This window comes from Kryptolebias marmoratus, linkage group LG17 (genome assembly GCF_001649575.2).
Source record: "Kryptolebias marmoratus isolate JLee-2015 linkage group LG17, ASM164957v2, whole genome shotgun sequence".
Lineage (NCBI taxonomy): Eukaryota > Metazoa > Chordata > Actinopteri > Cyprinodontiformes > Rivulidae > Kryptolebias > Kryptolebias marmoratus.
Genome location: NC_051446.1, coordinates 5,359,994 through 5,377,798, shown reverse-complemented (window position 1 = coordinate 5,377,798; position 17,805 = coordinate 5,359,994). Strand labels below are relative to the sequence as shown.

General features: G+C 39.9%; 1 protein-coding gene across 2 annotated transcripts in view; it reads right to left on the bottom strand.

Moving 5' to 3' along the window:
* Positions 1-14,419, bottom strand: part of epha7 (eph receptor A7) — a 172,725-nt gene extending 158,306 nt beyond the window's left edge. For both annotated transcript variants that reach the window (XM_017432779.3, XM_037980608.1), the window contains exons 1-3: positions 14,281-14,419; positions 13,332-13,396; positions 11,069-11,738 (exon numbers count right to left, since the gene is read on the bottom strand). In XM_017432779.3, coding sequence (XP_017288268.1) covers positions 11,069-11,738; positions 13,332-13,396; positions 14,281-14,374 — 829 coding nt within the window. In that variant the 5' untranslated portion in view covers positions 14,375-14,419. The remainder of the gene's footprint in view (positions 1-11,068; positions 11,739-13,331; positions 13,397-14,280) is intronic.
* Between the last annotated feature and the right edge of the window lie 3,386 nt (positions 14,420-17,805).

Below are 17,805 nucleotides of genomic sequence, written 5' to 3'. Positions count from 1 at the left end.
CATTTTCTACTGGAGTCCAGCAGGCAATAATACTTTTTTTAAGCAATATATTTTCCAATTTATTTTAGCTGGTATATCTTTCCCTCTTAAGAGTTCGGACATTAAAAGGATGATTCAAATCCAAACCTGGACATAATGTAATACACCCTGATTGTGTGCATTCATCCTTTTTTTTACCCACTTTTTCTTTTCTGAGTCGTAGAAGAGCTGGTGCCTATCTCAAGCACTCACTGTGCAGGAGGTGGTATACAAACAGTCCAGCAGCAAAGCCTTCAACTTTGTGTCAGGTGTAGATCTAGTCTGATGTTAGACAAATGGACACCTGACAGCAGTTGAAAAGCTATGGGACACCGATGATGTTTAATTGCTCAGCTAAGATGGCAAATGGACTGTACTTATATTGCGCCTTTCCAGCCAATCAGGACACTCAAAGCTCTTTACAACACAATGTGCCTTCATTTACCCATCCACACAGCACTCTGTATCTTTGTTATGCCAACCTGAATAAATCATTCTATCACATTCATACACCAATGGGGCACACAACAAAGGCAGTGAGGGGTTCTGTGCCTTGCCCAAGGACGCTTCGACATGTGGCACAATGGGGGATTCAAACCTTCACCTGTCTAATTGGAGGACAACTGATCTAACCACTGAGCCACAGCCTCTCCAAAGATCTGCATGATATATTTGTTCAAATTTGCAATGCTTTCAGTGAAAAACTCATTTTATATTAAAAACTGAAAAATTACAAGATACAGTTAAAAAATATTTTAAGAAAAAATATGTTTCAATAAAAATCACGAGTTGCAGCGGTGTTAAACAAAAAACAAAACAATTGTCACTCATTTGTTAATTAAAATGACCTCTCAATGGCTCTAAATTTAAAATATGGACTCTGGTTTCATTTTAAGATGAACCAGGATAAAGTTTAAACGCAAAAAAAAAAATATATATTAAAAAATAATATAAAAAATGCAGCTTCACCCTGTGGTTAAGATGCACATATTTTATTGCCCAAATTCTAAGCTATCAGCTGTTAAACACATACTCTCTGACGAATGAAACAATATACTTGTTTTAATTATATTACTGTCCTATGGCAGCGTCCTCCTGTGTCTTGCGGTATTTATGTCTAACATTTAAAACTGTGGATGGCGTGGCATCGTGGACGGAGAGGCTTGTCTGTAAAGCCCCACGTTCTCAATTGGTGTTTATTCACTGTTACTTGCTGCTGCATTAAGGTATTGTTCAAAACAATGAAGCCATAGCCGGTTTGATATCCAGCTGAACTGACAATAATTGTCTGTTGTGACACCTTTATTCCTCCTCGGTAAAATGATGCTATTAAATTAAGCATTAGATATGTTTTGTTTTGTTGTTCCATGTAGTGATCCAACATGAATCCTGGGCCACAAAAAGCACAATACAGTACAGCATCTGTCTGTTTATCAGAGTTCTCTGTTGTTATTCATTGGCCTTGACGTGAGACGTGTGTTGGTGCCTTGTTTGCACTTCTTCATTTATGATAGTTTAATTTATTTGTAAATGTGACCTAAATTAGGATTCAAATTAGGTGCAAACAATTAGTATTTATTTTAATTGTATTTTTGTTTAAAAAGTATTTCAAAAGTGCCTTTTTGTAAAACTGTAGGTGTGTAAATATTTGGCACAAATATCTTACAATATCACATAATAAATAGCCATATTTTCAACTTTCCTGTCAACTTTAATCATTTTTTTTTACTAAATCACGGTCGGTCGGCGAACAGCCACCTACCACCGGGCTTAGCCTCTTTTCTGGGGGAAACCCTGTAGTTATTGTTAGTATTTGACCAAAACAGCATTAATGCTATTTCTATTTCAAATCCAGACCCTCGGATTCCTTAAAGGATTGTCTAACCACCGCTGCTTTTAATGTCAGAGTTTTAGACTAACATCATCTTGTGCAGAGAAATAATGACGATCATTTTGGTAAAATCTTGAAAATAGTATCATGCACAGTCTCATGTGTTATCTTAAGTGATCTTTCATGATCTGTCAGCACACAGGGTCTGTGTTGTGAATGACTGTCAGCTACTATCACTCCAAACTTTAAGACAACATGTGTAAATTTGGCTGACTCATAATCATTTTTAGCAAAAACATCATCATTGGCCTCCACCTTTTACCACAGTTGTCCTCAACATGCTCATTAATAAATACTAAAGAAAACAATTTATCTCTGTAAAAACAACAAAAAAGATTTTGCAACAAGGCCATCCAAAACCCATTTCTTAAATCCTGCTTCTTCCTCTGAATGTGCACAGGGAAGAAAACTGTGCAGTTATGTAATAAGTTATTGATTTTCCTCTTAAAGGAAGATTGAAGCCCAGAGCCAGGGGTCTGAGACCTCCCAGAGGAACAGCTCAACTGACAACACGGCACCCACCCCCCCACCTGCGTTTAAAAGTGGCGGGACCCCGGGCCCCGCCACATATCACTTTCACCTTCATGTCACAAGGACACAACACAGAACACCAGAGTCTTTGTCTTCTGACATAGAGTTGGCCTGTCTGATCACATCCTTCTGCAGCAGCCAGCAGGCCGGTGGTTACACAAACAGACATGTGTGCCACCGTTTGGAGCTAAAACGGGCTAAAGCTCAGAACCACTAAAGCTCTGAAAGCAGGGATCGATGGAGATGTCTGAACCTGTTAGTGCGAGTTGAGATGAGAGCCACTGCACCACAGGGAGGGCGCTTTTGTCATGCAGCGGGGGAGGGGTGCATAGAGGTGACTCCTCTGGCGATCAGGGGTCAGCTGCTGCGATCATCCATCTTCTTCTTGACACTGTCCTGTCAGCCGGTGTGCTCATGTTACCAAACACAACAGGCAGGCCTCCATTGTGTTCCTGCGCCTGTCTGCAGTCATGTGGACCTCATGAAAAGCCACATGTGAACCTCTGGACATAACGCCTTCTGACATGGAGTCACAGAGGTCTCTCCTTCATACTCTGAAAGTATAGCTGAGCATATGGTTTTGTTGGTGTGAGGAGAAGGAATGTTTACTTGGATTCTCTCCATTAATGTGATGCAACTATTGGGCTCAGATTTGGACAGGCGGGTCAGATTCCAGGACCTCATCTCTGAGTGTTCAACTAGATTTAAAATAGACTTGTCCCCTATGCATTAAACACCCCCCAGTAGACATGAGCCGGTTTTATTCCCCCCCTTGGTGACCAGATTTGTTGCTCCAAGCTGTCATTCAGATGTGTACATTAACCAAGGGGGAAATTCTCCTAATATTTGATGCTTGTTAAAAAATACATTGTTGGTAGGTTGTACAGTTTATTGAGCGGGTAAACCAGTCAGTCATAGCTTGTCAAGCAGAGGAGTAACACCCATTTTTCTTTTTAAGCTATGCTGTATTGAAACAAACATTTGCAACAAGCTATAAGAGTTAGCATGTTAGCAGGTGAAATATACAGCAAACTGCAGGCTTGCTAAGAAGGCTAATAACCAGCTAAATATTACTAACATCCGCTTTTCAAGATCTCAATGTTACTTTACAAAGAAAAACAGAGAAGCAATGTTGTGTGCAACAGGAACATTTACTTAAGAATTATAAATAAATTGATTCAAACTGGACAACTTTATTTTAAATTTTGTCTGTCAATTAACTTTGTCAATCCCCAACATAAAATGATCTCAGTTTGATCTCAGCAGGGAAGATGAATTGTTTCATAAAAATGCTATCCATCCCATCCATCCATTTTCTTTACCCGCTTCTCCATTCTGGGTGGCGGGGAGCTGGTGCCTTTCCCCAGCAGTCACTGTTCGAGAGGCGGGGGACACCCTGGACAGGTCGCAAGTCCATCGCAGGGACACATAGAGACAAAGAACCATTCATACTCTCACTCACACCTAGGGACAATTTAAGAGTCACCAATTAACCTAACATGCATGTTTTTGGTTTGTGGGAGGAAACCGGAGTACCCGGAGTAAACCCACGTGCACACAGGGAGAACATGCAAACTCCACCCAGAAAGGCCCCAGGCCAGGATGCGATCATAAAAAAGCTAGTCCTTTATTATTAGTTTTTTATTATTGTTAAGAAGGTTTTCTTCTGGATGTGAATAAAGCTAACTTGGTTTGAATTGACTGTTTTCCTGTCAGGTTCAGGCCCAATCCACTGATCTAAAGCCTCATACACTTCTTTAGGCCTAATCTTCAATCTTCAGATCCATCTTTATCCCTCTGCCATATGACAGGCATTTTGTTTCTTTACCACATGTTTCTTGGAGAATAATATTTACTAAGAGCCAAAGCCTAAGACTGAAAGGTTTTCAATGTAAAATGAGGCATTTGTATTTAATTTGATGTGTTGACAGGGCAGCCAGATTCCACAGAAAGCACCGCTGGCACCAACTCAAGCACGCAGATCCCAGGAAACATAATTTTCTTGCTTTTAGTCCCCATTCACAAGTGTATATTTAAAAAGGGGGTGCTGGACGTCAAAGTAAAATAAATACTTTTTATCAGCGCTCGCCAAACCACAATTTCAACCATTCTGCTGTCTCTTCCTCTGAGGAAGTAGCTGTGGTTTAGTCTACTAATGAGAAGGTATTAGAGCAAAGGAACTCCACAGAAACACCGTAATGTGGTCAGGACAAGAATCTATTTTCAGCAGCATGAGTTTAGATGAAAAGTAGTGTTGTCTCCTTCTTTCTAAGCTGACCTTCAATTGTTCCCGTTCCTGCAGAGACTCCATACAGGAATCCTTTTTTGTATTTTCTATCTACAAACAGCAAAAATAACATCTTTTTGCAATGATTCTGAGTACAGAATCAGTAACAGGTTTGATGTACTTCATACAGCAACTAAAGAGAGTTAAATAAAGTAAAAGTGTTTGTGGTTAGAACCTTTAAAATGTCTGTTATTCAACAGCTGGTGGAGGAGGAGCAATGTCAGCCATGTGAAGATAGTTTTTCTGGCTGTCCTGATCCACATTCCTTTAGGACTGACCCGTTTTTTTAGCATAGTCATAAGTCAAGTCTTTCAACTGCAGTATTTTTAGTCAACATGTATTATTTTGACTTTATCTCTTAATTTCTGAAACATTTAAACTGAAAAAACCAACTGTTTTTCTGCACATGACTTTGCAGTGCGTATGTCAGACAGTCTCTGAGCTACAGCTACAAACCATCACGGTGTATAAAGCAGAGTTCACGTCTGTGACAGTGTCCAACAGAAAGAGTTATAGAGCTCTAAAGTATGGGAGTACTTCAAGCTAGCTGACAATAAAAGGTTGTTCTGTTTGCTCATCTGAGAAGGAGGCATTCAGAGCTGCTGATAAGCCGCCAGAAACAAGTTTTTTAAATGAACTACATAAAGTTAAACAGGTTGTATGCTACAGTTTCAAGAGAATAAATGTTGGTGACTAGAATCTGGGCTTATGTTTCATTAATTAATGCTGTTTCTAACCGATGTGTTACCCCAGGATCTGTTCCCCCCACCAGCTTCACTGCACTTTCTTTTAAACTTCTGTTGTTTTAGGTAATAACATTCTAAGATCTTTATCTCTTCTTGTCTCTTTTGTTTGGTGTAGCACAAGAAACATCCTGATGGCTGTAAATCTAGTTCACTTTGGTGGTGAAACTGATTTAAACAAGAAAACATGACTCAACACAACATCTATGATGTTTTAATTGTGTAGATATTGGTAAATTGATAAATACAATTCAAACACGATATGAAAAGCAAACGTTAAAAGAACAGAGTTCTAGTCTTCATTATTTTCTTTTCCAGAGTTGTATTTGTTTTCTTTCTCTTTCTGAAGGTAAAATCATGGGACTGAATTCCTACAAATGAAGGATTTGATTTCACCACAGTTTGCTGCAGGTCTTACAAACAGCATCTTTACAACATAGTGAACATTCAGACTTTTTATTTCATGGATTTGGGTCTTTAAACCTGTGTTTTGTGAGGAAATTCTGGATGTCTTTGTTTGCACTGTATTTTGTGGTAAACTGTAAATGCCAAATATTTGGTTAAAAATAAAATGAAATATCTAGTTATGATTTTTGATGAAAAATTAGCCATTTAAATTAATCAAAATTATTAAATATGTCGGTAAATGAATCAAAAGAAAAATAGTCCTACACTCCTTACTAGTTGGTGGAGATAACGCACCATAAAGTTGTTCCTGACCACAAATAAACCCCACCAGAAGAAGAAGCTGTGTGGAGAGAGGATTTCAAAGTGTACCTATATTAATACTCAGTATTGGCAAGTACTCAAATGTATAAGTACTTTTACTGAGTTTAAAAAAATGTTGTATCTATGCACCCCTGGATAGAAGCAGTGGATTGTCGGTATTTCCTACAATAAATAACTAAGATTCTGTTGTCATCAATCAGTTCTGAGGAAGCAGTGTTGTTTCTCTCTGGCTAATCTTTTGACTCCACCCACAAGTGATCGATTTGAAGACCCTGACAGTTGTGTTGGGAGCAGCATCCTGAGTGAAGAATAGTCCATCTGTGTGTTTGACTGCTACCTGCCAGGCCCGTACAACACGCAGGAAAAGCCCCGGGCTGTGGAAGAATGCTACTCCTCACATCAAGTGACAAGATGAGATCCCATCCATCACCAATTTATTTCAATCCTTGACTGATGTAGATCCATTTGGGTCTCCTGTGGACTCGGCACGCACCTATCATTTGCATAATGAAGCTCGGGAGGAGCAGAAGAAGACACACCTTATCAATCAGAGGAACATCACGACATATGAGGACCTCCCAACTCCTGGCTCCCTGGCTTCATTTGAAATGCTAAACGGAGGTTTTTCTCCGGGCCTGGAGCTTGGCCCGGCTGCTTGACTTCCATACATGTTAGCTGTTGCAGTCAGACAGAGCTTGGCCCTTTCCCTCAGGGGGCTCAATCATCAATCAGTCTCCAACTAACTTCTGTCCAATTCCCTGACAGTTAAGATGGATGGTGCCAGCATCTACAGGATGCCGTAGCCTCTCATTAATTCTCTTGTTAGCATGCACAGAGAGTAACGAGATACTGCCTGGGTTATCTGTTTTCCACCAGCTAGAAGGCCGCTTGCTTGTTCAGGCTGGGGGTCAACCGTTCATCATTTCTCAGGCACCATAATGATGTGATGTGTCAAAATCAGACAACATCCATTCTGGGTAGCGAGTGAAACAAAGATGCCAGTGTACCCATGCCCACAGGGGCCCGCTCTGTCTGAGCGACTCATGGCTTCACTGCAACCAGCAGACAGAGCTAAACAGAACCCGCGCATGAATGGCTGCTATTTTCACAACACGCACTTCTCCGCTAAATGAAGCTCTCACAGGCTGCGAAGACACTTCAGTTGGGCTTTTTCAACACTCCCCTCACAGAGGCCACGGACAAACAGCAGGCGCAGAAGAAGAGTGACATTTACTGCCTCATAAAGAGTTAAAGACACATGGGGAGGGGACAGACAAGGGGTCCCTCTTTGCTGACTGTGATGAATGAGTGGATCACAACAAGTTGTGAAAAGGGCCTCTGCGTTTCCTTCACCTGCACCCACACCTCAGACCCCAGGTTATGGTCACAGAACGGGTCAGGCTGCAATGGGCCTGTCTAAAAGAGCCCCACTTGACTACGCTTCAACAAATGAAGGGACTGCGTCTGTAATCAAGAAATGTCTTTTTGTAAGGAAGCACTGAATGTTGAGTCAGCATCCACACTAATGTTGTTCTGGTTAAGGTTTCTTTTGTATGTTTTTGCAGTCAAATGACTTCAGCTTACTCTGTACTATTTTATTCATTCAAATACCAAAAGTGTGCTTTTAGTATTCATAACTTTTGGAATTATTTAACTTTATTTACAAACATTTCCCCTATAGAAATTCCTTAAGATTGAATTACTTCAAATACGCTGTTCTCTGAAATCTGCTTCAGCGTATTTGTTCCATTTTTCTCTATTTTCCTCAACGCTACTTTTAGGTTTCAGCTACTGTCCTGATCATTTTATATAATTTTATAATATAAAATATTAATTTTATACATTAATATAATTTTATATGATTTTCTGATTTTTTTTTCTCTTTTAGCTACTGTTTTGCAAATTTTAGCTTTTCACTACAATTTTGATTATTTTAATTTTTAGCTACATTTAGTTAATTTAGGCTTTTTTTCTCTTTTTTTTCTAATTTGCTCATTTTTACTCTTAACTACAATTCTTAAAAAAAAGCTTTTAGCAATGGTTGTGCTAATTCTAGCTTTTAGATATTTAGCTTTTAACTACTATTTGCTTTTTTTTATTTTTAGCTTCTGTTCTGCTCGTTCTACTATTTTAATAATGTTTGGCTCATTTTAGCCTTTTGCTGTTGCTCAGCTCTTTTTAGCTTTTGTTCAGCTCATTTGAGCACCTGTTTTAAATGTTTCAAATTTGGCTCTGCTCATCCTAATTTATTTGCTGCTTGTTTTATTTTTACCAGCACAATTTCAGCTTCTTCAACAAATTTCAGTAAAGTGATTCAGCACTCAGCATTCAAACTCCTTTTTTTTTACAAAGAAAATGCAATTTCTCTAATTATTATTCTGTTTAAAAAAATATCCTCCATTTTGTGAATATGCATGCAAACACGCAGCTCAGTGTGCTATGACATTTGGTAGCAGTATACAATACTTTCTGCTTCACAGCAGAAAAACTATTTTTTTAATTATTATTTTATTTTTTAAATTAAAAAAAAAGGAACTACAAAATTTCTAAAAAGAAAAAGTTTTGAAGCATACCAGTGCAGCTATTGCCTGAAATTCCAGCATTTATCAGCTTTCTTCTCTAAAGCTCAACAATAATTCAGGACTTCCTTTGTAATAACCTGAGATGTTTTGATGCCCTGACAGCACTCTTAATAAGCCAGACAGAAACAAAAACCAGCTGCTGTGTGAAAACAATAAGGCGTATTGAAGTGTAAGTAGAAGAATCTGGGTTTCACGGGTGCTAAAAAAATATCTTCAAACAGAGCAATCATCTGAGATGAGAGATGTAGTCTTACAGGTGTTAGACCCACTGGTCTAAAATCCAGGAGACAGCATGTTGAATGGTTTTTACAGTCACAGACACTTGGTCTTTCTGCTCCGCTGTTCAGCTGATAGAAATACTTTCAATAGCTTTTAAATTGTTCTTGAGGAAACTACTGAATGGACAATTTGGTGTCAGTGAAGCTGCTCGCAGAAGTGCTGATGGTGCACCGTGATTCTCATTTTATTTAGATTAAGTAGGCCCTAATACAAAAGCCTCTCATGCCTCAGTGGAGATAAAGCTTATAAAGGTGTAGTGTCAAGACTGAAGTTTGATCCAAGTGGCTTTAAAGAATCCTCGGGTAAACTCCGAGTACTGCTGCTACTTCCTTCAGCTGACCCACAAACACGTTCATTATTTCTGTCAGGAAGAAAAGGTGGCTGAAGCTGTCTGTCTCCCTGTGGAAATAAATCCTTTTTTTTTCAAACCTAAGGGCACAACTGGATCCTATGCATATTAAAACAACAAGAGCAATAAAAAGTGGCTCCACGGGGCTGACTCGCTGATCGCCTGCTAACATTAGAGACATAACACAACTAGAGGCTGGCTGTGTTGCTCGAAATTACACGGCCTAATATATTTCATTAGCACACCTCCCTCAGAGGGGTCTCTAATGGATGACAGCGTGACATAAAAGCTTGTCTGCCAGGGATGCTAATTTGTTCAAAGGTGCGTTCCGTTCACTTATTACTGACTGCTGTTTGATATGAGCTGCTTGAGAGAAGAAAAGGAAAAACCTCGGCTGACGAGGAACACCACTTTTATTCTGTGACCTAAACTGGCTCGATTAAATCTTCCATGGCTTCCATCGTTCAAGTTAGGAGCTCACTGAAAACAAACAGGTCTGCAACCCTTACAGCTGGAAGAGGCTTTTTTTACCATCTCTGAGACTGAATACAATCTGTACAGAACTATAAAATCTACCTGACTACTGTAAGTCAGACGAAACAACAAAACAATTTCATATATAGAAATATATACATATTTCTAAAAATATATATATTTTTTTAAATGTGTGTGTTCTACATTTTTTATGCTGCAGTGTGCCATTTTAATCATTTTTTTTCTTTTTAATGTAAGTGTCAAAAAGAAAAAGAGCAGACGGTTCTGTAGAAGAAAATTACCCTCATTGATAAACATGTCAACCCAAAAAATGTGTAAAATGAGTAGCTCACTCAGAGATAAATAAAGCATTAGGCTGCTCCCTAATGTCTTAAAAAGAGAGGACATATAACAAAACAGCTTATAGGCTATTTAAAGCCTAATATACTCAAATAAAAAGCTACAATTTTTATTTACTTAAATTGCTTTAAAGTTGCAGTATTTTATTAGAAGCAATTTCTACTATTTTCTTTGTTATTAAAATAACTTCCTGTCATTCTTACAACAGTAACTAGTAATTACCAATAGATACACAACGCTACTTTCTGCTTTTATAGCAATTTGTATTAGACGTTTATTATTTTCTGTTAAATACCAAGTTCGTACAAGCAGCCCGACATTCTGGTTTTATTAGTGTCTTTGTATAGGAAAAAAACTGGAGAACTAAACTGCTAAAATTACCTTTTCCTGTTAGTATCGTGTAAAAATGAGTCAGGGTCATGTCATGTGTGGTCAGAGGGGCAGAAGAGTTTAGACAAACAGGACATGTATTATGGCATGAACCAGAACCGTGTTTCCTGAACTCCCTCAGTCAGATGAAGGTGGACTGAGTTCTGCTGGTGATTGGGGTGACTTCAGGTCAGTGAAAACCAACTTATTGAGCTGAGGAGCTAATGTCAAGTTATTATTTAATTCCTGCGTCAAGTGATAAATCAATTAACACAAAATCCAATGGTTCTACTTTGCTGCTGTCAGATGTGCTGCTTTAATCCCTTTTCCTAACACTCCGCTGTGAGCGGCCGTACTCTCGTCACCCTGCTTGGGTTAGTTATTCAGATCAGCAGCAGCACACAGTAACACCTGCTGTGTCGCGTTTTTACAGAGTAAATGAACTCATGCACTCACGTTCACAAGCGTCTCCTTTCTGATGAAATCCAGCTTTGCATATACATTTCCCAATGGGCACCAGCCATTCCCCATCAGTGCTGCAGTGCATCTTGGGAGAGTTGTCGGCCTCCTCCTCGGCGTCGCTCACACACATACCCTCCACCTCCACCAGCGAGGAGAACTCTGAGCCCGTGGTCGTGTCTGGGAATGTGGCCAGGTTCTCAATGATGGACCAGCACTTCTTGTAGTAGACTTTGACGGAGACCAGAGCGATGCACGCCCCGACGTCCTGGAAGGCCAGGTAAAAGCCCCGCCGGGTCACAGAGTCAATCATGCGCACTTCGGTGTTCAGCTTCATCTTCCTCTCACCCAGGTCACCCTGAGTGAAGCTCTCATCTGCAGCAATCGTATCGATTTTCACATACTGGTCCTCCCTCAGGCCCCGGCCCACCTCCGAGTCCGTCTCCTGGTAGTAGAGGTTGAAGGTTTCCTTGCAGGCGCCCACCACCCCGGGCAGGCTATTACAATCCCTCAAGGTGAACTTCAGCTCCACAAAAATTCTCCGAGCGTCGCCCTTCTCTATCCAGTTAGTCCGCAGCCAGTTGTTCTGATTTGGCTCCATGACTTGGCAGACCTGGTACGTACGGATAGGGGTGTAGTTTTCATCCAGGCCGCTGATCTCTTCCCACTAAAAACAGACAACATGCTTTTATGAAAACCTTCATCCACAGGAGGAGTACCAGTGAGACAGTGATTACACTGTGAACAATTTAACAACATTCCACAGAATTGATGCCATTGATTATTATGATAATCTGTCAACATCAATATTTTTAGCCAACACAAAATTGAAAAGCCAGCAGTATTTTTTTGTTTTCTTATTCCTTAAACATTTCTCTTGAAACAACTGCTCTTCTTTATGCCATTAGTATGCACTGCGTTTGTGAGCTGAGCTCCTGTCGGCTTTGTTTGAGCTACAGTTTCAAACTGTCATGGCGGATAAATCAGATACACGGCTGTGACGGTTCTACATGTAAAAGTTTTTCAAAGGTTGAGAGTACTTCAAGCTATCTGACAACAAAAGGCTGGTTTGTTCATTCTGCACGTTCAACAGCAGCAGATCGATGCAGGAAAACCAAAGTTTCTTTAAGCTGCTAATTGTTCTCTATGAAGCCATACAGCTTGTCTGTCTGCTTTTTAAAGGGAAGAATTTTTTGAGGAAGCTTTTAGACTAGAATCTGGGCTTTTGTTCCCCCACGGAGATCTGCCTCCACCACATCTTCATCCTGTTCTCTTCTTCACCTCTGTTGTTCTAAGCAGCAGTGTTTGAACTCGAATGCCAAAAGCAAAGATCTTTTATTGTCCGTTGTAACAGGAGAAACATCCGGATGGGTGAGGGGAAAAAAACTTAATGGGGGAACACAAGTCACTTGTCTGTGTTTATAAGCCTGTTTCAAACACATTTAAATAAGCGTTAATGGCTAAATGAATATAATTTAAATTAAACAAATTATTATAGAATACATACAATTAATAAACAATTTATAAGCATGGTATGAAAACGTGTAGTTAAGTTAAAGAACATTGATAATGTTCTATCCTCCATTATTCCATTTGAAATAATTGTGATGTGTCTGGAGATAAAATCATGGGACTGAATTCTTGCAAACGAAGGATTTCTCACCAATTTGCTGCAGCTCATTCAGGCCTTTTATTTTTAAATAATCAGCTCTTCAGTTTATTTATTCACCACGCAGGAGTTGGCTCTTTAAATTTGTATCTTATACATTACGTTTGAAAACTGTTGATTTAGATTTTTGGAGGAAAAATTAGTTATTCATTCACTATATATAATAATAATTTAAAACAAAATGTGCAGAATAAGTTCACAGAGTTAAAAAATAGAAATCAAACAGAAATAAAAAAGTAATAATGTAAAATAAGTTGTGTGCAGGATTAGATTAATGGATAAATGAGTCAAGAGATTGATGGAAACAGAAGTAGCTTTAGAAGGTAGTGACTGGTTTCAGAACTTCGTCTTTAAACAGTCATTATGTTTGCTTTATCAGCTCACATTATTTATTTAAAAAGTTTTCACTGCTTGTTTTAATCAGATTAGAGCTTCACTTTATGCTGTGAATGTTAAAAAGCTGCAGAAACCAGCCTCCTGCACCCTGCTTCTGTTAGGAGCTGAGAAAGAAGCAGCAGACAGAGCAAAAAAGAAAAGCCACTGAGGAAGGTTTCCACATGCAGGGACTCGGCAGGGACTCGGCAGACTCACCCCGTTGGGAGGATAGGAGATCCACTCCAGCTCTGTCTGCTGCGCCTTGGAGTCCAGCAGGATCACTGGTGACAGGAAACCAAGAGGCAAGTGGTTAAATCTCACTCAGGGACACTTACTGACAGCAGCTCACATCTCTATCCCTGTCCGGGGGGGTCATCGTGTCCCGCCACGGTACCGCCAACTTATTTAATTCCATGTCTTTATTTCTGCAGAGAGAAACGCAATACAATCTGAGAAAAAACCGGAGAGGATCGAGAAACCCGGAAGGATTATTATTATTATTATTATTATTATTATTATTATTATTATTATTATTATTATTATCAACACCGCAGACTTTTACAGGTCTGATCTGATGCCTTTTTTACGCTCTCAGGATTTTCCTTAAATTAATCCGAAACTGATTTTGTTGAGGTTTTCTTTAACCTTTTTTTTTATTCTGCTCAGTTGAAGCGTCTGGAGCAGATTCCATATCCGCTGGGTTTTCCGTAAACCCTGGACTCTCAGAGCCGAGGCCACTTTGGAGGAAACCGCCTCCGAACCGAAGCTGCGTCCTGATAAACGAGGTCAGCTCTGCGGATCGATCAGCGTACATTACCGGGTTAGTTAGGGGATAAACTGTGTATCTGTCCGGGCTGCAGCAGGCAGGGAACAGGCAGGGAACAACCAGAACACTCTGAGGTGAATTCCTCTGTGTAGAAGCCAGCAGGAGGTCACTCTGCGAGCAGCCGGACTGTGAGGAACCCTGGTCCCTGCAGCCGAGCTGTCACCCCCCGCTCCAACACTTCAGTCCAGCTCGAAAAAATAACCAGACGAAAAATAAATACAATAACAAATAGTCAGGACGCAGTCCACTCGTTTTAGAAGCACGGCGATTCGTTTAGGAGGACCGTGTGTCCAGAATTAGACCGGGACGGACGGGAAAGTCCAAACTTTCCGAACTTACCATCCTTGGCATTCTGTGCTCCCCCGCTGCCCACACGGCAGCACAAATAAAGGTACAATGTAATCCACAGATACGCTTTGGACCTGGAGAGCATGGTGCTGCTGCGGATTTCACTCTAGACCGTGACTCGCTCTACCAGCGGCTCTCCTTCTTCCCATGGACGACACTGAACCGGTTCTATGATCCACAATCCGCTGCTCCACACTCAAATAGCGGCTGCTGCCACTGGGAGGAGTCTGCGCCTGCGCGGCTGTCAGTCAAGGAGATGGGCGGAGGTTTTATCCAATGGTAACACGGAGGCGGAAACGTCACGAGGCGGGAGGACCAATGAGCATTTAGATCTGCGTTATGGGATTTTTTTTCTCCTCCATTTTTAGTGAAAACAGTGGAGGGAACGTTAACCTAACTTAGATCAGATTTGGGGGGCTGTGTGTTACAAAGGAGATGAGACTCAGATAAAAGCAGATACATCTCTAAATTAAAGGCCAAGAATTCTTTCAAGGAATACATATTGCCCGCTGCTTGTCATTGCCAGAATTTTAGAATAAGACAATCTTAGGTTTAGAAGATAAGTTATTAAGTTATGGCCAGTTTAGTCCAACCTCAAAAATAAATTTGTGGGCAAGCTCATCCAATGTTGCACATGTCACAGTCAGAGTATGTGTTGGGAATGACACTCAAATACTACATCAGATTTTACTTTGATATCTGTAAAATTGACTGATTTATCACCATTTTTGTGTTAGCCAATGTTGATTTAGCTGTGGCTGCCATCTTAAATTGGGTTTGCTCCAAAAGTTAAATAAATGATTTACATCTAATGACTATTTCCTGAAAGTCTCAATTATATCAGTTCAATGTTTTGTGAGATTTTTGCTAACAGACAGTGTTAACTCCAACAATAATAGAAAAGGTTTAAGCAAAGATCATGTATAAAAGTGGCACTTGGAGTATGACTTTCAGCTACTAACACCATAAACTTGAGCACGTTGTGTGTAATATTAACTGAATTATAGCCAGTTTTGTGTTTTCTAAGGTCAGTTGGCTGTAGCAGTCACCTTGAATCATGTTGGCTCCCAAAAGTTAATTAGTTGGAGATGTCAACCCAATCATTATTTCCTGTAAGTTTCATCTTCTAAAGATCTTACATATTCTGTTAGTGCATGGAATGTGTTGGGAGTCAGTCTCAGCTTAACCAGATCTGATCTGTGTTATGCAAAGTGAAGGATTTGCCATGACACAGTTCATCTTTGGAGATGGACAATGTCTCTGTTTATTCTGACAAGAACAGTTCAACCTGGAGAGACTCACGACAAAGAGAAGCTGCAATTAAATGGTTTTATTTGACATGAATGACATAAGATATTTGGCGCTCGGACCTCGGCGGAAGACACGAGTGTCGACAATAGCAATGCGCTTCGAGGAGAAGGTCAGGTTGAGCATTAGAGGCGTCTTCCCCGGGCCGGACACTGGTGGTGGAGGTCGAAGAGGGGAAGGAAGCTTGAGGGAGCTGGGAAACTGGAGGTGGAGAAAGGGTGGAGGTGGGCTGAAGATCGTCTGGCGAACGGATGGGGCCATGATGGAAGTCCTTTAAACGAAGGCTTGCTCGCTGATTGGATACGCTGGAGGCGCGGTCGGATGCTGATGGGCTGAGATGGAGGCGCGGTCTGATGCTGATAGGCTGGAGTGGAGGTGCTCAACGCAGCGATTAGATGCAGGTGAGGCTGAAGCAGGTCTTCCAGTCTGAATTTACGCCTAGGCTTCATTAAACAGAAAAACCACCACATTATGGACTGCCCTCTCCAAGTCCTCTCCAGCAGGACAAGATTACAAAGGGCAGGCAACCATGTCGCACAACTTTTATATCAACAAAATGAACATTTATGCTCTTGACATACTTGACAAAAACAGTAAACAGAAAAACAACAACATCATGGACTGCCCACTTCAAGTCTTACACAAAGTAAAAGTATACAACAAAAGTAAAGTCAGTCCCTGCATCCTCATCCAAGATCATTGAATCTAAAAAAACTGCACCACACAAAAACTTGGGTCTCAGGAGGATAAATTCTCCCAAATATTCACATTATGGGGTGAATATATGCATAAAATGACAATGGTAACAAAAGTACACTTAATAAATCTATAAATAAACTGGATGTATTTTGATGAAAAATGAATAGCACCCACCGCTCCCTCCCTCAGAACAAGATTACAAAAGGTCAATCAGTTAATACCACTGAAGAAGAAATTAGGAGGAGGAGCTCCCAGTCTTAAAGTCACATGCTTACAAAAGTCAGAGTGATTTCCATATTGTTTACAGTCAGGTATAATAACTATTTTGGGAACAGAAGACATTTTGTTTAATTCTATCAAAGTACAAACCAGTTACATCAGCAACTACAACACAACATTTTAGCTTATAGTCATTTTTGTGTTGGCTAAAGTCATATGCATGCGGCAGCCATCTTGTATTCAGTTGACTTCAAAAGTTTATCAGTTGTAAATGTACACCCAATGATTACTTTCTGAGACTTTCAATAAAATCCACCCAGTGGTTCATGAAATATTTTGCTAACAAACACACATACAGTGACACATGGCCTACCTTACAGGCAACAGAAAAACAATGAATCAGTGTTACCAGTACAACTGCTGTGGCCTGTATTAACTTCCTGTTTATTTCTCCGCACAACAGGATTTAGCCTCCTAGTTAAAACAGAAACAAATAAAGCAGATTCTAAGTCGAACATGTCGTTTTTATAGAATTACCAAATTTAAGTGTAACTGAAAACATTTAAATATGCAGTGTTAAGTGTAGCTGAATTGACATAAATTTTACTTATGGCTAATTGTTAAGTTAATCAAGACTAATTAGCTTAGAAATGCCTTGCTAGCTTATCTGGTGTTTACTGCCCACTTTATTTATGGGATTAGCTATAAAAACTTCCTTATAGAAGAACAATTGTCTTCATTTTAATATCTCAACACATAAAAATAGGCATAGGTATAATTTAGTTACACAGAGGTTGTGTCATACATGTACCTAGCCACCAAATCATTTGCTCTTGCTGTTTATATCAGGATTATGTCTTCTTTTCTAAATTACTGGGCTTCTGTGCTTTCTCAATCACCTTTAAGAAGGATTTAACTTAAGGTTTGAACTAGTACCCTAAGTTAAATCAACAAAAAAAAAAAAATAGCATACAGTCATAGGAACATTGAATTAGCCAGCTAATTAGCTAATATCCTTTTTAGATCAGGCAACTGTCAAGGTTTCAAGGAAGTTGGACCCAGGATTGCAGACTGACACAAGAAACTTAGTAAAAAACCTTTGAAAAGGAAATCCGCATAAAAAAAACCTGGAGGTGGCACAGGAGAGCTCAATTAAATGTATCATAAACTTGATTTTACATTCAGCATTTGTTTGTACTGCAAACAGTGTTTCGGCTGTTCTGCCTGCTGGATTTAGACTTGCCTGCCTTCCTGGATTTCCTGATCAGATTAAAAAACAAAAACATCTAA